Source organism: Aspergillus novofumigatus, assembly GCF_002847465.1.
Source record: "Aspergillus novofumigatus IBT 16806 chromosome Unknown P174scaffold_1, whole genome shotgun sequence".
In the NCBI taxonomy this organism is placed as follows: Eukaryota; Fungi; Ascomycota; class Eurotiomycetes; order Eurotiales; family Aspergillaceae; genus Aspergillus; species Aspergillus novofumigatus.
The window spans coordinates 3,505,716-3,529,059 of record NW_020194274.1 but is presented as its reverse complement, the minus strand read 5'-3'; the positions used below and the strand labels follow the sequence as shown (position 1 = coordinate 3,529,059).

The 23,344-nt window shown below is 51.3% G+C and overlaps 10 protein-coding genes across 10 annotated transcripts; 4 read left to right on the top strand and 6 right to left on the bottom strand.

Annotated features, from left to right (window-relative positions):
• Positions 1-360: 360 nt before the first annotated feature.
• On the top strand, positions 361-1,342 carry P174DRAFT_468516 (c-type cytochrome; the record flags this gene model as incomplete). The annotated part of the gene is made up of 2 exons (XM_024830563.1): positions 361-519; positions 578-1,342. Coding segments are annotated over 2 exons (618 nt in total), but the record flags the coding sequence as incomplete, so codon positions are not given.
• Positions 1,343-2,475: 1,133 nt separating this feature from the next.
• Positions 2,476-4,415, top strand: P174DRAFT_456658 (uncharacterized protein; the record flags this gene model as incomplete). The annotated part of the gene is made up of 2 exons (XM_024829456.1): positions 2,476-3,010; positions 3,085-4,415. 2 exons carry the CDS (start codon positions 2,476-2,478, stop codon positions 4,413-4,415), a joined length of 1,866 nt encoding a protein of 621 aa, XP_024687710.1.
• Positions 4,416-4,962: 547 nt separating this feature from the next.
• P174DRAFT_400159 (DNA-directed RNA polymerase II core subunit RPB3) lies at positions 4,963-6,609 on the bottom strand. The gene is made up of 3 exons (XM_024823891.1): positions 6,406-6,609; positions 5,759-6,327; positions 4,963-5,682 (listed from the first exon to the last, which is right to left on the bottom strand). Exons 1-3 carry the CDS (start codon positions 6,457-6,459, stop codon positions 5,295-5,297), a joined length of 1,011 nt encoding a protein of 336 aa, XP_024687709.1. The 5' UTR covers positions 6,460-6,609; the 3' UTR covers positions 4,963-5,294.
• Positions 6,610-7,590: 981 nt separating this feature from the next.
• P174DRAFT_38688 (NUDIX hydrolase) lies at positions 7,591-8,440 on the bottom strand. The gene is made up of 2 exons (XM_024823331.1): positions 8,155-8,440; positions 7,591-8,044 (listed from the first exon to the last, which is right to left on the bottom strand). The coding sequence occupies exons 1-2, from the start codon at positions 8,213-8,215 to the stop codon at positions 7,617-7,619; spliced, it is 489 nt and encodes a 162-aa protein (XP_024687708.1). The 5' UTR covers positions 8,216-8,440; the 3' UTR covers positions 7,591-7,616.
• A 3,343-nt stretch (positions 8,441-11,783) lies between these two features.
• P174DRAFT_456656 (arginyltransferase) lies at positions 11,784-14,006 on the top strand (the record flags this gene model as incomplete). Its single annotated transcript, XM_024829455.1, has 11 exons — positions 11,784-11,868; positions 12,163-12,207; positions 12,303-12,378; positions 12,449-12,511; positions 12,582-12,704; positions 12,780-12,941; positions 12,993-13,226; positions 13,277-13,374; positions 13,434-13,499; positions 13,550-13,821; positions 13,881-14,006. 11 exons carry the CDS (start codon positions 11,784-11,786, stop codon positions 14,004-14,006), a joined length of 1,350 nt encoding a protein of 449 aa, XP_024687707.1.
• Positions 14,007-14,094: 88 nt separating this feature from the next.
• On the bottom strand, positions 14,095-15,652 carry cbpA (putative calcineurin binding protein). Its single transcript, XM_024826329.1, has 3 exons — positions 15,575-15,652; positions 14,740-15,091; positions 14,095-14,695 (listed from the first exon to the last, which is right to left on the bottom strand). The coding sequence occupies exons 1-3, from the start codon at positions 15,588-15,590 to the stop codon at positions 14,368-14,370; spliced, it is 696 nt and encodes a 231-aa protein (XP_024687706.1). The 5' UTR covers positions 15,591-15,652; the 3' UTR covers positions 14,095-14,367.
• Positions 15,653-16,546: 894 nt separating this feature from the next.
• Positions 16,547-18,063, bottom strand: P174DRAFT_437545 (alpha/beta hydrolase). Its single transcript, XM_024826328.1, has 2 exons — positions 16,772-18,063; positions 16,547-16,596 (listed from the first exon to the last, which is right to left on the bottom strand). Exon 1 carries the CDS (start codon positions 17,945-17,947, stop codon positions 16,988-16,990), a length of 960 nt encoding a protein of 319 aa, XP_024687705.1. The 5' UTR covers positions 17,948-18,063; the 3' UTR covers positions 16,547-16,596; positions 16,772-16,987.
• A 544-nt stretch (positions 18,064-18,607) lies between these two features.
• grpE (mitochondrial nucleotide exchange factor MGE1) lies at positions 18,608-20,047 on the top strand. Its single transcript, XM_024826327.1, has 3 exons — positions 18,608-18,956; positions 19,040-19,468; positions 19,526-20,047. The coding sequence occupies exons 1-3, from the start codon at positions 18,666-18,668 to the stop codon at positions 19,556-19,558; spliced, it is 753 nt and encodes a 250-aa protein (XP_024687704.1). The 5' UTR covers positions 18,608-18,665; the 3' UTR covers positions 19,559-20,047.
• Positions 20,048-20,110: 63 nt separating this feature from the next.
• P174DRAFT_382856 (phenylalanine--tRNA ligase) lies at positions 20,111-21,664 on the bottom strand (the record flags this gene model as incomplete). Its single annotated transcript, XM_024823133.1, has 1 exon — positions 20,111-21,664. The coding sequence occupies one exon, from the start codon at positions 21,662-21,664 to the stop codon at positions 20,111-20,113; it is 1,554 nt and encodes a 517-aa protein (XP_024687703.1).
• Positions 21,665-21,934: 270 nt separating this feature from the next.
• P174DRAFT_500658 (uncharacterized protein) lies at positions 21,935-23,293 on the bottom strand. Its single transcript, XM_024830986.1, has 2 exons — positions 22,943-23,293; positions 21,935-22,894 (listed from the first exon to the last, which is right to left on the bottom strand). The coding sequence occupies exon 2, from the start codon at positions 22,875-22,877 to the stop codon at positions 22,029-22,031; it is 849 nt and encodes a 282-aa protein (XP_024687702.1). The 5' UTR covers positions 22,878-22,894; positions 22,943-23,293; the 3' UTR covers positions 21,935-22,028.
• Positions 23,294-23,344: the final 51 nt, after the last annotated feature.

The window sequence follows — 23,344 nt, the reverse complement described above, 5'->3', positions numbered from 1 at the left end:
CTGGATCTTGGGGAGGAGAAGCGTGTTCCTACTTCCCAGAACAACGTCTACTCTGGTAGCAAGGATCAGCTGGTATCGCATTCCTTGCATCTCTGTCGCTACGCTTCAAACGTCTCTCAAACCGGGGTCTACCATTTCCACGAGCACGCCGGAAGCAGAATGACGAGCTTCGATACCTTCTGTCTCCTCACTACCATTGACATGCGCGAAGCCGAACTTGAAGCGGCGGAAAAGGCCAAGCAGATGGCTAACATTATCGCGACTCCAGGTGACGTTAAGAAGGGTGCCAAGCTCTTCCAGGTGAGTACAGAACAACGGCCATAGTATCTACTAGGATAGCGACTAAGATGCTCGCTCTAGACCCGTTGCGCTCAGTGCCACACTGTCGAGGCTGGCGGTCCCCACAAGGTCGGCCCCAATCTCCACGGTCTCTTCGGCCGTAAGACCGGTTCCGCCGACGGCTACGCCTACACCGACGCCAACAAGCAGGCCGGTGTTACCTGGGACGAGAACACTCTGGTATGTATCATTATTTCCACACTTGCTCGATGTGAGTCATGCTAATGCGCCTCTGCAGTTCTCTTACCTTGAGAACCCCAAGAAGTTCATCCCCGGTACCAAGATGGCCTTCGGTGGTCTGAAGAAGGCCAAGGAAAGGAACGACCTGATCACGTATGTTCTTTTGTCGAAGACTCACTCTGCCATGGTTGGCATTGCAGGCGCTAACTGTTTCTCCCCTACAGCTACCTCAAGGAGAACTGCTAAACATGTTCATCCTGAAAAGTCACTTGTCTCTTCAACCTTGTCTGGGAAACGTTGTCGCGCCGATCCTCCTGTGGTAAAAGCAGATGCACGGCAGTTCGACGGACAGGGCATGTACTATACTACAACCTTGTTTAAACGCAATAGACCTGATATTTTCTGTGTGCTGGAACATGGCGGATATCATAGAGTCCTAGCGTGGGGAATTGTCCATTATCCTTTTTCCGATGGTTATGTCTTTGCTTCGGATTTTGTGTACCATGACCGACCATAATGAATTAAGAGATCTCCTCTCATGATGACCCTGCTTCTTGCTGTGTGTTCTACCTCAGACTGTCGGCCCACATGCGTCATCGCTCGTCACGTGTTGGTGTAGGTGCCTGCTGACAAGGTGGATTCCTGCCTTGCTGCCTGAAGGAAGTTACTCGTCCTATCTTCTGACTCTTGTCTTCCCCCAGCCTGTTGATGATTCGTGGATATTGACACCAAGTTTCAGGTATACTCTTAGCTCCAGCGACATCGAGTGGAGTCGAGTCGGTCGTCTTCCAAGCTCGTCCTGCTGTTCGCCCGTCTACGGTTTGCGACTCTCCTCGCCAATACAACAGCCATCTGCTGGACGATCCCTGCAGCCATCGTTCAGTCGTTGTTCCCTGATTGGCCCGGTACGCAGGCCACGCTGTTCGTCTGGTCTAGCTCTGAGGATGTCCTGCTAGGTACATCCACTCATGCGGTGGACTCTAGACCGAAACGTTCATGAGTGATACCTACTGTATGATGTTGCTAGACTGGAGACTACGACGGCCCTGTACGGTACAGTACAGCTGGAACCATGGCACATGACCCTCGACTGGCCGACTTGATTGGTCCAGCCACCGTCTGCGCCCCCTCATACTCGTGATGATCCAATCAGCACGAAGCTCAACTGGCTCCTCCCCCCCTCCCTTTGGGTATGGTACCTAAGGTACCCGTACGGAGTTACCAGTGCAGTTACCAAGCAGCTTATCTGCCTTGATAAACTCGGGTACATCAGCCCAGGAGCAGCAGCATATCTGAGATCGGATTCCCCCTCTTGTAACATATCTAGGGTAGACCGCGATCAAAAGGTCTTGCAGACATACATTCCATACCAGAGATTCATCCATTCTTGTTGGCTGAAGTCCATCAGCGCGTCTTCACGTCTACTTACTAACTAACGTGCGTGCTTCTACATCTTACAGACAGAAGTTCCCGGGGAATGTGCTGGTCCGTTTGATGCAAGCGCCTCCTGTTTGTATGTACCTCCCGGGCCACCTACAGTCAGTACTTTGTCCCAGGCATCGACACGGCCAGTGAGTGACTTGTCGCTCTACAGTTAGTCAGAAATAGCCATTCGGGTTTCGGGTCCTCAGGCATCAAGGCTCCCCCCCTCCTCCACTGGAAACCTCGCGCAGCGCATTCCCATGTCTTGCATCTTCCCATTGCTGCTTCTTGCATTCGACTTGCTAAACTCTTTACTTCTTATCCGAACTTCTGATTCTTTGCCTCGTCGTTTATTTCCGACAGCACATAGATCAGACCTCACTGGATCTTAGCGCGCTTGCGACTAACCCCTCCTTCAAGCTGTCTACCAATCCATCGCTGTCTCAGAGCTGCACCTCGAGTGGTCGCTTTGACAGCGCACTGACTGAAGTGGCTTTACAACTTCGCTTTAGATTGTGCGCAACGCCGTCCATCATGCTGGACGAGCTGGATAATGTGTTTGACGACCATCCGTCGCTGGATGCGTCGCTAGAGGACTTTGAGAACAACAGCAATGCGCATCGCTCTCCCGTATTCGGCCTCCCCTCACAGCATTCCGGGTTTCGCTCAGAGGAGTCGGAAGGTGAGGAAGAGGATACCACTCCGAACGGTGAGCGCTGGTCGCCTCCGGGCTTTCGCAGATATGATTACGTTCAAGGTAGCGGGTGGTATCGCCATCAACCCTATCTGCGCAAAGGCGAGAACGATCGGCCGGTGCTGAAGCCGACCGTGGGAGTGAGCCCGTCGCTGTCGCGCGAGGCTAGCCCACAGTACGAAGATGCGATCGAGACCCCATCGGTGAAGAAACGCAGCGAGTCGGCCGACACGGGGGATGAGACCATCGCTGCCAATGTACCGTTACCTTCGGATACGCCACTTAAGGGACGGTCCCCGAGTCCTGCTCCGGCGCTCAAGGCAAGCCCCGCGGACGAGGGATTGGACTTTGGGCCGGAGAATAACTTGAGCAATTGTAGGCTCTATCTTGGTTTGCACCCTTGACCAGCAAGCTGGCGCGGGATACTAATAGGTGGACGTTTTCTCAAGATATCCGGTTTGCTGTGCGCGCAGAAGTCCAGCATCGCGAACCATTTGTCGCATTCTTTAGTTACTTGCGATCCAAGTTCGACAGAATCACTAGTTCCAAATCCAACACCACACTGTCCATTCTAATTGCGCTTCTGTCCATCGCATTCATGCGCGCATTGTTCTTACCTAGTCTCCCTCAATCGATTCCGGATCTGGTGAAATTGTCAAGCTTTGCGCGATCGTTTGAGCCTCTCATATACTACTCGGAGAATGGAGTACAGCAGATTGGAACGTTGCAGGAGACCGGGGTTGCTGTCTGGGATCTGAGTGAATCCGTCCGCGGCACCAATATGACCAGCGCGCCGATCATTGTGCGCCAACTAGATGAACTGTCCGAGTCGCTGAAAACATTGTCGCTGGAGCTAACGCGCTTTTTCGCCAACGTCGACTCCGACGTTGACTCCATTCTGATAGTCATGGACTGGGCAAAAAGAGAGCTGGAGACTTTATCGTCGCAACCTCCAAGTTCTCTGCCGTCCATTGTCCTCGACAATGTGCATGATCTCTTATCACGGCTGGGTACGCTGGAGCGGACAGACGCTCCAAATGGTGAGGCAAGTAGCAGCGAGCTGACAACCACCCCAACCACATTTGGTCTCGTCGTGACGGCCGTGTTGGGTCAGACTTCCGCGCAGCGCACACGGGCCACTCTAACGCGAACCTTCACGGAGTTCCTATCAGTGCTTGAAGAGTCGATCAATAGTGAATTGACCCATTCAACTGCGCTATTTGCCCTCTTTGAATCCATAGATCGACAATTTCTCAATCTGCAGCGTACCGTTGTGCGCGAGTCGGACGCGCAAGAACGTGCCGAAGGCGAAATGCTGAGCTCCCTGTGGACCCGAGTCCTCGGCCCTGACGCCGCTATGGTTCGCAAGTATGAGAAGAACAAGCGCCTGTTGGCCAATGTGCGCAGCCGAACTGTCGCCAACAAGCATCTCCTGATGGATCACCGCGGCCGTCTTCTGACGCTCAAGGTGAACTTGGAGACTCTGCGACGAAAGCTGGTCAGCCCACTTGTCCGGCGGAACGACTCTGTCAGCTTCGTCGGCGCTGTCGAGGGAGGCAGCGGCCGCAGTCACGGACGGATGCTCGGGCCAGTCGAAGCGGTCATCGAAGGCCAGATCCGCGGGCTGGAGGGTACCTACGAGTACCTCCGCTCCGTCCGAGAAAAGCAAAAGGCTAAACTCATGGAAATGGTATATGGAGCTGGGCGCAAAATCCCATCACCTTCCATGTTACCAGACAGATCGGACGATCTAGGGTCAGATACCATCGAAGGGGTCTGAACGCCGCCAGAGGAGGGTTGCAAGGGGTTACTATTACCCCTGTTCACACATACATGTTACGTCTGTTGTTCTCCTCTCCTCCTTTGGTTTAGTCGTTTAGTCATCACGGCGTTTTTCATCCCCTCGCTGCAGGCAATTCGCTCGGCGTTCTCGGTCGATTACTACCTAGACATCGGGCGTCATCATGGTATCTGGTCTGGTCTGGGTTGGCTTCCGTCCACGAGTTTATCGGACTCGTCTCTTCTTTTTTTTTACTCTCTCCCATTTCCCGGCGAAACTGAGGTCAAAAGCAGAATAGACGAGTGGTCTTTTTTGTTTTCCTTTTTTGTGGCTTGTTGGATATGGAAAGGGCTGGTGTTCTGTGATCCCGTTCTTTCAGGATACATACAGCAGGTAAGGAAGGAAGGTGCAAGATGGCGCTTATATTGGTTTTTGGCTTTTTTTGTGCGGACTTCTATATCGAGATGCACTCTTTCATTCCTAGCATAGGGTCTAGCATGTACGTGGCATTTACAACTCAATCTAAATCTACAAGATAACTCCAATCACTTTGAGGCCTTCATGTTCGCGGTCTAGATGATATTTCCGAGATTTCATTTTCGCAGCAAGATGTACAAGAACTGTTTAAGAATCCAAAAGAAGATCCCACCAGTCAAAGAGAAAAGATGAATATTGAATGGAAGAGAATCCCATTGAAATTGCGCCCCGTAAAACCAGACAAAACACCATAGAACTCCGTTTCGGATGCTTGAGTAGGCCACAGAGAGGTCTCGCTTTCTTCGCCCGCCGCCCCCCCACCCCCGGCCTCAATCACTTTTCATGTTCATTTTCAGTTTAGTTTTAGTCTCGACCCGGGAAGATTAAAAGGAGGACTACAGCCTAGAAGCCGTACCCACCGCCGCCGTACGGCGTCGCACCGTAGGGAGTTGCCGCGCTGGCTCCCCAGGCACTCGTGCCGCCGTTGGCGTATGCCGTGAACCCGCCGTCCATGCCCTCTGGCGGCTCGTAGGCGTCGGGACTGCGCACACCCATCATATCCTCGTCTTCGGGGAGGCCGTTGCGACCGCCGTTGCCGGCGCCGGAGAGGGAGGAGATGACGGTGGCGAGTTTGCGTTGGAGGACGATGATGCCCTGCTGGATGATCATGTCCGGGTCGAGATTGCCGATGCTTTCGACGTCGATGTAGAAGTTGTTTGGTTGAGCGTCGTAGTCGAACGGTTGGTCAGGGGGAGCGGCGTGTTCCCAGGCGGCGTTTGCGGAGACGGGCCTGGGTGAACTATTAGCGACTGCTTTTGCAGCGTAGCACTGAAGAAATGCAGAAGAGAACGAAAAGTAGAACATACCATTCCTTAATGGGATCCTCCTCGTACCAGTAATCCACATGCCGGAGGTTATTGTGCGGGTCATACTCGAACCCAACCGCCGCAGTGGGCGCCCACTTCGCATGCTCCTTGGCTATCCCCTTCTTCGCAACACAGCTCATCTTGAGCTCCTGCCCCCGCCGCAGCTTACAGATCAGAGGGCCCTTCCCCTCCGGATCCGTGATAACGGGGTTCCCCACCCACTCGTTGGCGCGCTCGCCGCTGACGACCAGATCCCGCGCATAGACGGGCATGATCTCGTCGCCTGTGCAACGCGCGTGCAGTGTGAGCGTAACGCTGCAGCGCGCGCAGTGGTCCTCGCATTCGCAGTCGCGCGTGTACTCAACGTCCTGGTCGCAGTTTTTCGAGTTGAGGGGGATGAGGCCCAGTCTGTGGGCGAGGAATTCGTCGGGGAGTACAGAGGTGTTCTTTTCGACTTCGACCAGGTCGATGGCCATCGTTGGGACTTCGGCGAGGATGACTCGGCGAAGGGAGTTGGCGAAGGCGAGATCGACGGAGCTGAGTTTGAAATCGACGCGGTATGGCTCGGCCTGGGGAAAGCCCATCAGCAATGTCCTCTCTTGAAGAGCTGTTTGATTCAGCATTCTTCAGAGACAGCTCAAACACACCTCTCTCACGGTCACCTGGGGCCCAGTGGGCTCAATATCCATCTCATAATCCATTTTGGCGATAAAGACACACTGCTGTTGGTCGCCACCCTTGTTTCTCCGTAGTCGAATACTATACTCGACTCATGCGATTCTGACGAACCACAGTCTGGCCCTGCAACTGTGGCTTTAAAAAGGCTCTAATGGAAAAAGACTTTGTTCAGTGGTTGTTGGTGACAGCAGGGAGCGCTGGGTTTGGCTTTGACCGAATGCACTTCCGCCTTTTGGCGCTTTGCCTAATTAGGCATTATAAGCAGCAGTCTGGTAAGCAGTCAACCAACTAGTTACATGATACATTCACTCACTATCATAGTCCTTGCATTCTATGCTGTCAATCAAGAAATCCGAACGCAGAGTAAGTTCCTGAGAGAGACTAGACACCAGGGGGCTAACCCAACTCGTGAATTCTGCGAGATTTCCAAGCTATAATACATAGAAGCCAAAGGTACAGGAAGCCTGCTATGGGTGTACTGTGTGCCATTAATATTACAGGTTGATCCAGGTTGCTAATTTTGCGGTATTCATTCAAGATCCATAATTGCAGGAGCAAGGCCAAATAGCATTAGTTTCAGCAAAATCAATGCGTCACTGTGTCGATAGCTGATCCAGTAGACATCACCAATCCCAGTGCAATAGAGATCCTGACTGTGGCCTCTTCCCCTAACTTTCGCTGAACGACCAGGATTAGGCCAGATAGGTAGGTTGGTATCAAGTAGCCCACCGACAAAGTTTCCACAAAGGACTTGTATACAATCCCAAGTCAAGTCCCAGGTAACAACAACAGCAACAGCAACAGCAACAGAAATTTGCTTTTTTCGTCCGTCCGCAACAGCACTATCAAGCTGTGCGTCTAACCTTCTATACTGACGAACCGTCGAAGATTCTATAGTGATGAGCACGTAGAAACCGGGTTATGCACAAAGCCATCAAGCCGCCCGCTTGTGCCAAGCAACAAGATACAAAGACTCAGAACTCCGAGGCTGTGAGACCGACCATGACAGGTAAAAAATCCCCGAGTGACACAGATGCAAGCAGAAAACCAAGACAACGAGTCGAATTCTTTGAGTGGAAAATCGTATCAGTTCGTAACAAGATCAAAACGCTGACAAGCAGCGATTGATCATCTCTTTCCGGTTCACCTGGCGGTGGTGAGAAAAGACAGAACTCCTCTGCTATCTTTTCAGAGAACTGCGATTCAAAGCCTCCAAGAGTTCAGGACGGCTCGCAAGAGCGGCGGCGGCTTGTGCATAGGTAACCCATTGCCGTTTCCGCTTGTGCATCTCTGGCCACTGGTCTTCTTCGCGATCGACCGTCACTTCGAAAAACTGGTACGAGGCCTTGGGGGCACTCGACGTCAGAACGGAGGACGGGCGCATGTCTGGGATCAACCCCAGATCCTTGTGGACCGTGCAAATAACACCGGCCTCTTCCCAAGCCTCTCTGCAAGCGGCTTGTTGCGCAAGTGCCTCATCTGTCTCCCATCCTCCTTTGGGGAGGACCCAACCACCACTTCCTACGGACTGAATCATGAGCACCCGCGTTTTGTCATGAGAAAGCGGGACGACACCCGCCACGAGCCTTTCGCCTTTAGAGCCGTAGCCTAAGGATTCCAGATATGTTAGCTTCTTGTTGGGGGGAAGTCGTTGATGACGACATTTCTGAGCTCCGGCATGAACGACGTCCGCAGGCCTCTAGGGTCGGTAGACTCACGTTGGTTTTTCCGCCCTACACGGGACTCCATTGAGCGAGATTGTTCCGCCATTTTCGACATTTTGATATATATATATATATATATATATATCTACACGCGTCTTTGTGAAAACGCTTGTAGAGGGATCGGAAGGGAAAGGAATTGAGCGCTCGTCAACGACAGCTGACGCCGTGATATTCAGGCTCCAGAAGGTAAAAGAATGGTAAAGGCAACAAAGGGGAAAAAAGCTATGGGTTTCGGCTAGAGCTTTGGAGCTGCTCAATTCCAAAATGACCGGAGGATTTCAAACAAGAGCCCTGGCCTCAGTAAAGAGCCGTTTAGGGGAGGAAAGCAGTGTATTCCCAAGACCGTCGACCTTGCCTTCTTTCTTTTTGGAGAAGAGGCGGTCGAGGGAAATTTTTTGGGGGGACTGAGAAGAATTTTGCGGAGATGGAAGAGAGGAACTAGGTATTCCCGTTCACTCCCGTAGCGGACGGGAACCTCAAAGAAGATGTGAAGGTGACAATAGACATCATTCAGGAGAAGTAAGTATAGAATAGAGAGGAGGATAAAAGAGGAAATGGGAGAGAGTGTGAGAGGAGCGGAGGGGGGAGGGTCTCAGAGGCAGCTTGGTATAATGGCGGCGCGGTCCGGCAGGAAGTACGGAGACCCCTACCTAGGTAAGGTAGGGTATTGTGGTACGTCCTGGTAAGGTACTGACTTACAGTCAGGTGCTAGCTAAGGTAGGTACTGTCCAAGTGGTAAATACTTATAATAATACCATCTGGTATTGACGGACTTACCATAGTACTACCGTAAGGTACGATTCTTTAGAGGCCCTAGGCCCGTGGTTTGGTGACAACACCATCTCTAATCTAGCCCCGGAGGGTGCTCTCCCAGAGCGGAAATGTACAGTTCCAGTTCGGCGTCGTATGCAGGTCATCCCATTTGCGGTGTCGATGTGTGAATGGCGGTATGATACGGAACCGTAATACAATAACGACCCAAGTAAGTTTCGTTTCCCGTCATCAAGTACTGAGGTCCAGGGCTTTCTCTATTTTGCCCTCTACGCAGGGTGATACTTTAGTTGTGTACAGCAACTCCAGTGAGTAACATAGAGGAGCAGAGGCGCCTCTACACTATATATGTCCAATTCTTCTCACCTGCGATGCTGCATGTACTCTGTTGTTTGCTACGTGGGTATGAGACACAGGTACCGACTAGGGCAGAGATAGGATTTTACCTATGGATAAAATTGTCTAGCTTAACTCTCGAGTGCAAATTAAAATAGAATAAAATGTAGAATAAATGGAATAAACGGCCGAAGATATTCTGCAAACCTCTGAATAATATCCCATAATTTGTCTACTTTAACTAGTTTAAGGCTCTGTCTTTGTCTCACCAGGCAGCCGACGACCACCGTCATATACGGAGGATGAGAGAAGCATATGGCGGGAATGTACCATCCACTTTTCGAAAGGACTGAGAGAGCGACTTGATTCTATTCGAAATGAAGCGTCTAAACTTAGAAGATATCTACAAAGAGAGATTGAATAATATTGAATGGTCTGTTCGCATGCATAATTTCTGCATTCTTGTGTCGGAGAAGACCCGAACTAAATCAGTTTAACTCCGCCATCGTCTTGCCTCTACTGCTCTTAGTCGTCCCTGTTACCTCGTTTAATTTACATTAATGCCATTTGCCCTTCGTACCTATGGATCCAACTTATTATTATGCTTCGAACCAAGGCTGTAGACTAGATTGGGTACCAGAAAGCAGGAGCACACTTGCATACATTAGCCACTCAAAACGACGATCCAAGCATCGGATGCGGGGCACAGCAAACCAGTCTGGTCCAAGAGATCCCGATCATCAAGAATGACATTTTAGCATGCTGAAGGGAACTCTTAAGTAGAGGTCAACAAGTCACATTCACATCTTCATGATGGCTTCAGAGAAACTCCTATTCTCGTGGATTACTGATACAATACAAGGGATATACTGGATGTCTAAAGTATATCTTGCTGCATAACCCCCGCAAACGTGATTCGCATGTACCACCTAGCTTGGTGGGGAGTTCTGTACACTTTTCTGCAGTGGCTGGTTGAGCTGTAAACTTGTAATGTGTAAGAGCCAAAAGTCTAGGGATGTGCTTAGATCTGTAGGCCATCAATGGTCCAGAGGCTTGAGGATCGCTGTATTAGCAACTGGAGTTGGATGCGACAACGCAGCAAAGATCTGAAGTCAGTGCAGATCCTTAATCTCTCTGAGATCCTAGCAGGCTAGCACAGACAAATGACGGTGGTCATAATGCGTGGACGTTGGGGATCGCACGTGATGTTACTTGCTATGAATATGCATGTAGACGTAGTAATGCATTGAGTGGCACTCGTGAATCAAGCATCAAGGGTATGGGTATACTGCTGTTCAGAATTGTCCTTTACACTCAAAAAGACTATTCAATTAGCGTCATGAGTTCTCACACCCATCGTGGCAGTCCATAAAGACCCCTTCAGATAATGAAGATTGACACTTGGCCAACTTCCAACTCGAGACATGGGAAAAGGTTAACTAGGTTGTGGTACCTTACCTATTAATCAGCTCCAGGTACTCTGTACAGTGACCATAATTACGACCGTTTTTGCGATACGGGTATGTATATATTGTAAGTGTGACATACACTGGCTGACCATACAATACAGGAACATGGAAGACATGGAAGCTTCTCCCTTTCGGCCGTCAGGTACCATGAAGCTCTAAACGTCTGTTGTGGAATGATGGAACAGGATCGGAGGGATGGAAAAGCGCAAAATCTAATATGTTCACATTTTGTAGCCAGGTGCTACATAACCGATGCAAGGACAAATTCTTGCTTGCCATGATCCCGGAACCAGAGACACCTATAGCGGCGAAAATAACATCAGGTACAGTCAAAGTCACCTTTAAGCCTCCTGCACCACATTCAAGAAACTAGTAGAAATAACAAGGATAATTTGGTCCTTACATCTGCAGCATCAGGGCTTTAGCCTCTTCTAGACGCATCATGAACGCTCTTGGGCTGGACGGTACTTGCATGGGTTGCTTCTTCATCCTGCCGCCAGTCAAAATGTCATCCCAAAGTCATGCTTGGCAAACCAACAAGCAGTCGGATTCTGAGCTCTGCATCTCGAATACCTCTTTATAGAGCACATATCTACGTATCAGGCTGGGTAACTCAAGTACCTTATTCTTCATGACATTGCTTGCGAGTAAAGTGGTCTTGAGGATGGATACCTAAGGCTGCTTCATTGAGGCTCCATTCCGGTATTAAATTATACCAAGTTGACTGGCCGTACAGTAGTGAGCAATCTATTTTTCTCTATTCTACTAGACAACAACAACGACAACGGGACAACAACTCATCATCTCAGCCCGTTCTCCATTCTATGGTCAACCATCATCGTCGGATCCAAGTACAGCGTGAACAGCTCATCGTTGTTAGTCCCTCCTCGTGGCTCTCTTTTTGCCGACTCCGATCTCCAATACTCATTAGTTCTTCTCCTCCCGCCTTGAGCGCTGGCAATAATATAATTGATCCGCTACTTCCATCAACATCTTTTCTCTGAACGATCCGATTGAACTATTATTCGGCCTACATATCGCCTCAACATGGAAGAAGACGACTCCGTGGAGACTCTGGATCCCATCGTTGACGCCGAACGCGCGAGGCAGCTGTCACTCTTCCGACCTCTAGGTAAGGAGCCAGTCAGAGTAGTGTGCCTTTCCCCGTGCCCCCATCACTGGTCGTGATCTATCCGCTTCATCTTGCCCTGCCCCTCCCTCGATGGTTCCTATTGTATCTGCCCTCATCCGCCGCGCCATTACTCTGTGTGTGTGTGTGTTCTTGGCTTCCATATTCTAGCCTTCTGAAGCTTTGGATCTGGATAATTTTCCTGGTTGAGCACACACCGCTTGGAGTGCTTTGCTTTTGCTCCTCCACTTCATGCTTACTATGACTGTCCGTATGACTAACAATATTCGCATACAGGATACCAGCGCAACTCATGTGGTTACTGCAAATCTGATAATGGAAGTGAGTGTGTCTTTTTGGTCACCTGCCCCACTTCCTCCCATCTGCCATCATTCTCTTAGCCCTGCTTCGATGCCTTGGCTGATCAGTCTATGCAGGTGCTGCCTACTACACTAGTTCTGTTTCAGTACGCCCGGAACATTACGATATCCTCGTCAATCGCGGCTGGAGAAGGTTGTACTCGCTCATCTGCATGCAGTCAACATGCAATCACCTTCACAACGCATTGCTAACCTTCGTCTAGATCTGGAACGCTCTACTATAAGCAGAATCTGCCAAGGTCATGTTGTCCGCACTATACGATAAGGTGCATACCCCGTCCTTTTCGCTAGCTTTGTGACAGTGGACGCTGGGACTGAAATTGATCCAAACTCTAGACTTGAAGCATCCGCTTTCAAACCGCGAAAGGATCAACGTCAGGCTGTCAACCGCTGGAACAAATTCGTTCTGGGTCCGGAATACATCCGTAGGGCAGCCTATTTGTGCCCCAAAACAAGGGAGTGAGTATTCGTAGTTTTCTATGAAACGGTGCCGGTAACATGGACGCATAAACTTACACTTTATTCTCTGCTCAGAGAAAAGAAACATCGAAAATGCCATTTCGATCTGCTTACTGCGGTTCATGAGGCCGAGTACAGCAACATCAAGCGGCCCATTGATCCGAAGACGAAGAAGCTACTTGAGCCAGCCCATCGATTTGAGGTCAACATAGAGGGAGACTCTATTTCTCAGGCAAAGTCAGTGTAAACGGGACCCTGGTATCATTTCGTAGGCTAACCTGGTCCCAGGTTCGATCTTTTCGTCAAATATCAAACGAAAATCCACAAAGAAGATGTATCCAAATGGAAACAGAAGGATTTCAAGCGTTTTCTGTGCTCAGGCATCAAAAGGTCGCCCGCAGAGGCTAAGTCTGCGGAACAAAAATTAGGGTCATGGCACCAATGTTACCGGCTTGACGGGAAGCTCATAGCGGTTGCTGTTTTGGACTTGGTGCCAAGCGGTGTGAGCTCTGTCTACATCTTGTGAGTTTAACTCCGTGGCCAGTCTCTGAGCTTGTAGCTAAGTAATCTAGCTATGATCCGGATTATGAACAGTGGGAGTTTGGTAAGCTCAGCGCCATGAGGGAGATTGCTCTAGCGCTGGAGGGGTCTTACCAATACTACTATATGGGTAGGTCACTCTGGTCTTCTGTGTAGAGCGAAAAGTGTACGATGATTGATGACTTCCAGGGTACTACATCCACACATGTCAGAAGATGCGCTACAAAGGCGCGTTTCGACCACAATACGTCCTCGGTAAGGATGACATCGGGCCCAATAACAACGAAATGCTAATTCGATCCCAGATCCCGAGAGCTACACCTGGGACCCGCTTGACGGGGAGCTCACCAAGAAGCTGGACGAGCGTCCCTACGTGTCTCTATCCCGCGACAGACGATTGGCTGCGCAAGGCCAGCCAGAGTCTACGGAGGCCGAATCGGCGGAGGAAGAGATCAATGACGAGGAGATGTCTCTGTTTGACCTGCACATGCCCGGAGTCATGACTCTCGATGAGGTAAAGACGCTGGATCTGGACCACTCGCTTCTCCTCGTGCAGGGCTCGCTTGTACAAATGATGGTAAGACTCTCCCATTGCCGGCGCATCCAACCTCACTTGCTAACATGGCTGGACTCCAGGATCTTGTAGGCTGGGAACGGATGCCTATCGATAATCCCCAATCCGTCAAGGGCATCATCGCCGAACTCGCCGCTGTGTTGGGTAAGGAAGTTTTCAAAGATTGTGCGGTGGTCCTGTTCGATTAAATAGCGCCTGGATTTATATTTACCGTGAGACATGCGCGCTTTCTAGTCTCCAAGGTATTACTACTAGGATAATCTACGTTGAAAGGAGCAATGCAGTGGTTTTGGACCAATCCGTATGTAATGACACTATGTATACTAGCTCAGAGTCTCGTGTCAGAGTAAAGCATATAGAGCAAAGTGCGGTTCATGAACAATGCATGTTGAAATCAAATCCCGACCGAGACGCCTTCCATGATGATACAGTCACTGAAACCCGAAATGCTGCCATAGCAACACAAAAAATACCCCCATGCATGCCAATATCATTATCAGGAAACAAAGACACCCAAATGCATCGAGAGAAAAGACCGACGAAAAGCAATCAATGCATCAACTCAACCGGAGGCCGCGCCGTCTTCGGCGGCAACTTTTTAACCGACACGTCGATCGGACTCATCATCTCGACATCCTCGTCGTCGGCCTCGACAGTCGTATCCTCGACCATCACGGCCGGTAAACCGAGACTACCACCATGATCCTCGGGGTTGTAGATCAGCGTACTACTCCGACTCCGCTGCCCCGACATGGCGACGGGCCAGCTCCCCGTCCGCTTCTCGTCGGACATCGACATGGGCGTCCCGGGGTCCACAGGGCCAGAGACAGGAGCAGATTGTTCCGTCTTGAGCTGCGCAAGCGCCTGGGCGAGATCACTGGCGTGGACCTCCTTGTTGGGCGGCTCCTCGGTGCGCATGACCCAGCCGTGTGGGGACTCGGGGGCGGACTGATGAAGAACAGCTTGTCGAGGTGCGGGGCCTCGAGCAGTTTGGGGCGGCCCCCGTCGAGGAGCGGGGTGGGTTCGCCGAAGTAGATCTTTGTGCGGACTTTGCGGTTGAGTAGGGACTGGCCGTCGAGGAGCTTGCGGACGCGGAGGGCGTCGTCTTCTGAGTGGAAGGAGCAGACGATGCGGCGCATGGAGGGGAGCGGGGAGAAGGAGTTTAGGGGGGCGATGGACTCGATTAGGGAGCGGATGGAGGCGAGGGAGGCCGGTTGGAAGAGGTAGAGGTCGTGCAGGTCGGTTATCAGGAGGGTGTTTGAGGGGGAGTTGGCTGTGAGAGAGGAGGGAGATTGGAGAGGTCGAGCGAGAGAGCTGGGCGCGATGACGAGGAGGAGTTGGAGGCGCGGTGGGCGCGGAATGAAGGCGACTGAGGGAGAGAGTGTGGTGGTGATGTTGTTGTGATATCCGCCATGATTGTTTAGGTTCCGTTGTTTTCTGCAACTGAATTGGTTGATGCAGAGGTGCGAGGATGTTGAGGTTTGAGTTGTTTAGATGCAGGAGATGGCAAGATGGATAAGCAACTTTTGTATATGACTGATGGTTGCCACCGAGTTAAGGCCGCAAATGGCGACTGATGGAGGGTTTCAGGGGAGAGAAAACCTTGATCGGGAGGAAACTTAATAATGAGATTGTTCTTTCTTTTGAAGTTGATGAGGAATGGCAAAATACTACTCAACGTTCCGTTCCCAGCCTTTTTAAAAGAGAAACGGGTCAAACCCCCCCAAGAGTTGCTGTGAGGCGCAGCCAGACACACATGAGTATATCGCCATGGCCTTCGGATGCGGCCTCCCCTGGGCTCCGCTATGGGGGCTTTGACTTGCCTCGTTCGTCGTAATCACAGAGACAATAATTCTAGACTAGGGATCTACCGCATATCTACCTTGCTTTGATTTTTCTTTTTTGGTTCCTGAAGATCCATCCAGCATTACTGTCGTATAGACATCCACTTCCTATTTGGGTGAATTTCTCGCTGGTTCGATCGGTGCGGCTTTTGCCACGCCAATAATTAATTCCACAAGTGGACTTCTCCGTGTGGCTTGTACTTCCTTTGCTCAGCGTTGCCTAGTATCTACACTGGCAGAGAGAGATCGTGAATGTAACGATTGCCACTAGTTACTTCAGAGTATTCGTCGACTTATCCGTACTGTTGTATCAAATCGGCTGAATGTTTCCGATGCCTATGGGAAGGTTACAACCCATTGCCCAAGCTGGCAGGTTCTCACTTGACTACAACCAACATTCACGGTAATCATATCATTTGACATTCCAGCCTTTGCCATTATTAAAGAGTTTATGAATTCGAATTCGGAATTATGAGTACCTTTCTCCTGACCAGATCATTAGGCGGGTCTTCTCCGCGTTGCTTCAATGGTGATTTCTGGGACAGGACGGAGTATCTGGGTCTGCTCCGCTGCTCCGCCCCTTCAGTGGATGTGGATAATTGAAAACACAGCAGTATGCCAGTAACTGCCCAGCGGTCGATAGTTCTTCGCTCATGTGGCTTTGACAGATGGATCGACAGATGCACATATCTCTGATCAATTTGGCTTGATGCAGACTTGATAGGACGCAAGTGGCTGGTCACACTCTCCTAGATACCTCTTCCTCCCATAGCCCCGGAGTCTCATGGTTACTTGGCACGATGGACATTCCTCTTGGAGAACGGTCATGATCATGCCGAGGAACTTTAATTTCACTATCTGATCGGACATGGCCCAATATCTGCTCTTGATGATGTCTTTTGGAATGTCGTCAGTCACCTGGACCATCCTTAGAGTATGTATCTGAGAAGCTCAGCCCTCGTCACCAAGGCTCAACATCTTAACCAGGCCCGCAATGCCTTCGCGTCTTCCATTACAATGATTCTTACTCTCAAAATCAAATGAATGAATTCGTCTGCCTACTTTCACCAAAAAGCAGTGCTGCTTGGCTGACGCCGATTTTGGCTTAGTCCGGACCTGTGTCTTCGGGACAGCGGAAGTTGTATGGCATAGCCACGACTACAAGAGTATAGACTGCGGAATGCGGACTACTGGCCGCAAAGGATGCAGCTTGGTTCTAATATTTCCACTTCGGGCTCCGCACACTCACTTCTTGGACAAACGCCTTGCTAAACTCAAAGAAGCACAAAAGTCGCATGCAATACTGCCTGGTTGGACAGCATCATCTAAAGCGTCTGGACAGCTCTGAATCGATCCGCAGTGGCACGTTTTGTCGCCTCAATGTGCGGAGCATAGACCTCAAAGGCATGAGGTAGGCCAGGGTATACGTGTAGTTCTACACTGATGTTGGCGGATGCTATTCTGGCCGCGTAGGCAATATCTTCATCTCGAAAGATATCCAGTTCCCCGACATCAATGTACGTGGGCGGCAGGCCTTGCACGCTCACTGCGCGCGCGGGCGCAGCATACTGTGAGACATTGTCCTTGCCAATGTCGGTCCCAAGAAGCGCAGTCCAGGCAGTGATGTTATCATTACAGTCCCACAGCGCGAAACGTTCCAGTTCGGGATTGGGCACCGTGTTCCGGTCATCCAGCATGGGATAAATGAGGATCTGCTTGGCGATCGGAGGCGCCAATCCTCGATCGCGGGCCATGAGGGTAATTCCCGCCGCCAGCAGTCCCCCTGCGCTCTCGCCCATCGTGGCTATGCGGCTGCGGTCCACGGAAAACTCCTCCGCATGTTCGTACAGCCAGGTGAGTCCAGCGTAGCAATCCTCTACTGGCGTCGGATGAGGGTTCTCAGGCGCCAATCGGTAGTCTACCGAGAATACCTGAATCCCAGTCTGTTGGACTTGGATGGAAAGAGGCTTGACGAACAGGGCGACATCGCCTTGTATAGTACCGCCTCCATGGGTGTGTAGCACGGCTGGACCAGCAGCTGCTGGAGTCGAGGTCTTCTTGAAGAACCGATGTACTTGGATGGTATGCCCGTCGTACGATTTCACTGGGTAAAAGCTATGTTCCACGTCGGGTGCCGAAGGCAACTTCTCAAACATCGCTTCGTAGTTGGCCGTAATATTACTTCTCCGAGTTGCAACATTGTGAACAGCAGGTTTCGGGCCTGATCTAGTCGAGAAGAACTCGGCTGTGGCCTTGTGGTATTCCGGATCGTAGCTAAGAGGCATTTCGGCAGCGCTTGTTTTTGGGTAGGCTCAATTGACAGCACTTCTGCTTCAGTCGCATTGAGGGGTCTGCGATTATAAAGCATTGATCGAGGCATTGTGGGGTATTTCCAAGGGGGATATTCATGATCGACCAACAAGAAGCCATGACAAGTTCCGAAAACGTATCGAAAAGGGTATGGATAATCCTCTTCATAGGGTTGGGATACCAAAGTTGTCTGATGCTGGCCATCACCCCGCGTAGCTATCCGGTAGTCATTGTCTTAATCTCACTACAATTGGCAGCTGTTGTAAGTCCTCCTGTGGTTGTCGCTTTCTGCGAGACTGGCTCTGCAAGGATATGCAGCTACAATGCTGAAGCCATGTGCTTGACTTGAAAGAGCCAGGCTGAGATCTTTGTGATTAGCCACATAGCATAAACAGCATCATCATCATCCTCTAGATGTACAATATTCAGTAACAAGCATGCACATAACAATGACCATCATCATTATTATTGATGATGACCATCAGAGGCATCTCTTCTCTCCATCGGCCCGAAGATCCCCTACCGTGACCCAAAACAGTAAGCGGTCAGGTGATGCCATGTCTGTAGCTTCGAAAGTTCTGTTTTTCTGTCGGGAAAAGAACTGGCTCTACCACAGCTTCACCCTGCTTGCATTTTCCCCCTTTCAGAGCTCCATATTCCTTCTTCATCTATAAAATATCCCTCAACTCCATCATGTTTCAAAGAACTTTCCTCAGACAGGCCCAGGCCGCCAAGTCCGTTCTCTCTCTCCGCGCCACATCTACCACACCCTCAGTCATCCGCCGCACATCACAGTTGCAACCACAGCTGCAGTCTGTTCGGCCGTTTGTTCGTCAGCCCACTTACCGCTTCTACTCGACAGAGAACCAAACTCAGAACGCTGAGAAGACCGAGGCCAAGGAGAATGGAGCTGCTGAGGAATCCTCAGAGGAGAGCCTCCGCAAGGAACTGGAGGCAAAGCAGAAGGAAATCGTTGATCTGAAGGTATTAACCACTATTTATGTTTGATGGAACATTCGCTGTTGCGATGAAAGCCAGCCCGTTCGCAGGTGCTGATTAGCGTACAGGACAAATACATGCGTTCTGTTGCAGACTTCCTCAACCTGCAAGAACGCACCAAGCGTGAGATGGAGAATGCCCGCAATTTCGCCATTCAGCGGTTCGCCGTCGACCTGCTCGAGAGCATTGACAACTTCGACCGGGCTCTCCTTGCTGTTCCCGCGGAGAAGCTCGATGCCGAAGTGACCGAGTCCAACAAGGAGCTGATGGACCTCGTGTCCGGCCTGCGGATGACCCAGAACATCCTGCTGAACACTCTGAAGAAGCACGGTCTGGAGAGATTCGATCCCTCTGAGCCGACTGAGGACGGCAAGCCCCAGAAGTTCGACCCCAACGTCCATGAGGCCACATTCATGACCAAGGTCGAGGGTAAAGAGGATGGCGAGATCATCCACACACAGACCACGGGCTTCAAGCTCAATGGCAGAGTTTTGAGAGTAAGTCATTCTTCAATTGATCAGATTTATCCCGAGATCTAACGAGTGTCTCCACAGGCTGCCAAGGTCGGTGTCGTCAAGAACAACTAGACTTGAATCGTCACGACATCCTGCATGCCTGACTCGCCTGGCTGCGTTTACGCCCCACCTACCGTCTCTCTTCTTCTCACATCTTTTCCTTGTACAATATACGACATGTCTTTCTCGTCATGATGGGGTAATGCATTCATCGTCCTTCGATAAGGGCATAAGCTATTTTGTTTAGGATTTTCTTCATGCGACTGGAGGCGTCCGGGTTGTCTTCCCGTCGTATGGGCTCTTGTTTTTGGTTGTTTCACAAATCTCTCCTCCTTATTGTATACTACTCACAGTCAGCGGCATGTTTTCCGCTTTCATACACCCTGAGAAAGGGCAATGTCGTCTTTGGAAGTCTGGCTTTGGAATGTGGATGACCATATCTGCACGGGCTTGATATATCTCGCCCTGGTAATACGGGCGGGTGACCTAGAAGAAAATGGAAAATCTAATGACCAAGATGAGACTCGGTATCATTTTGTTAAAGAGTAATATACAATATGTATGGACCTTGAAGACGTAGAAATTCTATAATACAGAGTGATGTTTGATTTCTCGTGACTGTTATTACCGCAACTCGACACCCAACTGGCCGACGAGTTTTTCGCGTAGTTTCTCATGAAGGCCATTCGTCTCTTCGTTGGTCAGGGTGCGCTCCAGACTCCTGTAGTTGATGCGGTAGCACATGCTCTTCCTGCCCGTCTTGGGATGGGTGAATTCATCGATGAGCCGGACATCCTCGACGAGATCCCCCGCCACGCCACGGACGATCTCCATGATATCGTTCTCGTGGACCGGCACGGCACCACCCGCCGCGCTGCCCCCGCTCACGGCCGCGGACGGCAGCCAGAACGCCACATCCTTGTAGCAGGCGGGGTGCTTGGAGAAGGGCTCGAAGCGGGTGATCTGGCCGGCCTTGAACTGCGAGAGGAAGCGCTCGTCGCGGGACCAGAATAGCCGGATGTCGGGGATGTTGAAGAGGAGCATGGCGATGCGCTCGAGGCCCAGCCCGAAGGCCCAGCCGATGCGGTCCGGCACGTCCGAGTTGATGAGCAGGTCTTGCTTGATGACGCCGCAGCCCAGGATCTCGAGCCAGTCGCCTTGCCAGAAGACCTCGAGTTCCCAGGACGGGCTGGTGAAGGGGAAGTAGGCCTCCACCCAGCGGACCTTGAGAGGTTCGGCTTGTGCGGTTGCGTCTGCAGCGGCGGTGGCCTTGCGGGCCTCGGTGAAGATCTTGACGACCATGCGCTCGAGCGAGCGCTTGAGGTGCGCCGCGACGGCCTCGACTTCCTCGGCGGTGTGGTGCTCGGCCTGGAGCGGGTTGCGCTCGGCGTGGACGGTTGGATTGGGGTCCTCGACGGGGACGCCGTGCGCGGGTATGCGGTTCACGTCTTCTATGATGGCTGCGGCGGTGCGCGCGGCGTGCTTGAGCGGGTCCGTGGCCGGGCGCTTCCACAGCATGGCGCCCTCCATCTGGTGGAAGACGGGGTAGTGGCTGCGGTCGATCGCATCGCGCCGGTACACGTCCGCGACCACCGTGTACCCTACCTCCTCCGGGCGGGTGGCCTCGTTGCGGTTGATCTGTTGGAAGTACGCCTGTTGGTGGGCGCTGGTGTGTGTCCGGAGCACGGTCTTGTCGTTGATGTAGTATGTGTCTGTCCGGCTGCGGCCCGGGTGGTCCGGCGCGAACCCCAGGACATCGAAGTTCTGCGCGACTGATACCACGGGGTTCTTCTCCGAGTAGTTACCGTACACCGGGCCGGGGAATTGGCTTTCGATCAGTTTGCGAGTGATTGCGAGAGGGTGGTTCTCGTCGACGTAGAGCCGACGTCCGACGTGAGACAGTATTGTGTCTGGGGTGTTGGTCCATTGGTCTGTACGGTAGGTCTGGCCTTCAATGGTCAATGACTGCGAAGGTGATGGACGAGCCGTAACTTTCTGCTTTGTCTCTGGCTTTTCTTCAGTCTTCCGGTTCGCGGTCGAGCTCAGATTTCTCGTAACGGTGACGGTGAGAGGCTCGACGAGATGCGAGGTCGATATCCGAGGGCTCCTCCGAGGGGTCACGACGGACCATCTGCCACTGCTGGCCCGTAGCACTCTGCCGGTCGCCAACAAACGCATGGCTTTTAGTTAGTGTCCGATGGATCACTAGCGGACGACTGTGATATGATAGCAGTCGGGTGCGGAGATTGAAGCTGGAAATCAACAATTCGGGCCGGGGAAAAGAGTCGCCGGTGTTTATACATTTGGCAGTGCTTCGCTTTTGGCCTGCGATTATTCTTCATTATTCGTAGAGGATGGCTCGGAGTAAAATTACAAATGCCATGTTGAATGTATTCGAATGATTATATGTTCTCCGAAATCGGTCATCTCATCAACCTTGGCTGATATATGTCGTCCGGGTCAATAATATATAGTTCGCATAAAGCAAGTTATGGTCAAACTGCCTGAAAGTTGTGGTAACTGTGCCTAAAGATGAATAATTTCAAGTCATCGCTACCTCGCGATACATCATATCGGTTCTCAAGGTATATTTGACCCCTCGAAATACTGGGTCCCCAGCATGAAGCAAGTGGTACTGCTGAAAGACCAATGCTGACCCTGTCTTAGGAAACACTCGAACTATACCATCTCCCTCCCCATAACTTGCACTGAAGGATGTTGCTCCTCCCAGGAGCTTGCCCTCGGGATCCATATTGACGCTGCCCTCAGGATCTGTCTCCGCCTTCTTACTCACGTGCTTCAACTCTTCCAGGTCCTGCTCTCCATCGCCGCTCAGATACAGATGCAGAGTATAAAACGACTCCTCCTCCTCATCCGGTGTGATGTAGTTTGAATCCCAATGAGGTCGAAAGTATTCGCCACCCTCGTATTTTAGGAACCGCAGTTTCTCATTCAGCCGCGAGAGCCTGTATGCTTTGCCTACTCCTTCAAGACCAGTCACAAGCGGCTGATTGCGGATGTGATCAACCCCTTCTTCCTTCAGAAATGGCATCAGGCGAGCGAGCAGCTTGTCCGCCAACTCAGGGGTATCGGCAAGGATTCTCCCACACTTGCGGTGGACTGTAGCAAGTATCTGGCCCCCGCCTCCGGTGTTAATCATCGCGCGATCCCATGTTGGAGTGCCAGAAGTATCCTTGACAGTTGAGGCTTCTGCAATGCGAAGCAACTCTTTGCATTCTTCTTCCGTCAGGAGGTTGTCGATGACGACAGCATTATAATCCTTGTACTGAGGGATAGGCGGATCTGTATTGAGATAATTGATACGCCGAACAGTGGCATTGGACGGCGCCTGGGGAGGCAGAAAATCTTCAGCTACGCTGGACGACCCCATAGTGGTTCAATGGCGGGCTTATAACTTGTTAGACTTGTCGACTGCGGACGGGAATTGTCGCTCACCTTCAGTCATCTACAATGGTTTTGTCAAGAGAAAGTATGGCAGCCTTCTGGCTTTGATGGCTGCGGTGTTTTAAAAGGTTTAGGTACCAGGGCCTTATGTACTGCAGCCTGAACCCAAGAGCCTTGCGATTGAGCATTGGATGTCATGCTGGGTTCTCCTCACTAGGCTACCTGAGTTGGCTGATGCGTTATTGGTCGCTGAGATGCAGTAGCTGCAATCCGTGGTCGTCCAGGATCACACCAGATCGTTGTAGATAGGACCTCAGCAGTAATGTGTCTCTACCTTATCGAAGAGGGAGATATGTTCCATTTCATCGAATCTGCCCGTACCTATTTCCTGGGCCGACGGAGTATGGTTCTGATATAACTCGGGGTTTGCTCGGATCACTCAACGCACGAATT

What these genes read in the sequence shown, in the direction of transcription:
- P174DRAFT_400159 (XM_024823891.1), bottom strand. Translation starts at nt 6,459, where the DNA reads ATGGATTATGAGATGGATATTGAGCCCACTGGGCCCCAGGTGACCGTG. An exon ending in CCCAGGTGACCGTGAGAGAG is followed by an intron (nt 6,328 to 6,405) that starts GTGTGTTTGAGC and finishes GGCTTTCCCCAG; the next exon opens with GCCGAGCCATACCGCGTCGA. An exon ending in GAGGATCCCATTAAGGAATG is followed by an intron (nt 5,683 to 5,758) that starts GTATGTTCTACT and finishes TAGTTCACCCAG; the next exon opens with GCCCGTCTCCGCAAACGCCG.
- P174DRAFT_38688 (XM_024823331.1), bottom strand. Translation starts at nt 8,215, where the DNA reads ATGTCGAAAATGGCGGAACAATCTCGCTCAATGGAGTCCCGTGTAGGG. An exon ending in TGTAGGGCGGAAAAACCAAC is followed by an intron (nt 8,045 to 8,154) that starts GTGAGTCTACCG and finishes TGGAATCCTTAG; the next exon opens with GCTACGGCTCTAAAGGCGAA.
- cbpA (XM_024826329.1), bottom strand. An exon ending in CCGAGTCCCCACACGGCTGG is followed by an intron (nt 14,696 to 14,739) that starts GTCATGCGCACC and finishes GGTCCACGCCAG; the next exon opens with TGATCTCGCCCAGGCGCTTG.
- P174DRAFT_437545 (XM_024826328.1), bottom strand. Translation starts at nt 17,947, where the DNA reads ATGCCTCTTAGCTACGATCCGGAATACCACAAGGCCACAGCCGAGTTC.
- grpE (XM_024826327.1), top strand. Translation starts at nt 18,666, where the DNA reads ATGTTTCAAAGAACTTTCCTCAGACAGGCCCAGGCCGCCAAGTCCGTT. An exon ending in AGGAAATCGTTGATCTGAAG is followed by an intron (nt 18,957 to 19,039) that starts GTATTAACCACT and finishes ATTAGCGTACAG; the next exon opens with GACAAATACATGCGTTCTGT. An exon ending in TCAATGGCAGAGTTTTGAGA is followed by an intron (nt 19,469 to 19,525) that starts GTAAGTCATTCT and finishes GTGTCTCCACAG; the next exon opens with GCTGCCAAGGTCGGTGTCGT.
- P174DRAFT_500658 (XM_024830986.1), bottom strand. Translation starts at nt 22,877, where the DNA reads ATGGGGTCGTCCAGCGTAGCTGAAGATTTTCTGCCTCCCCAGGCGCCG.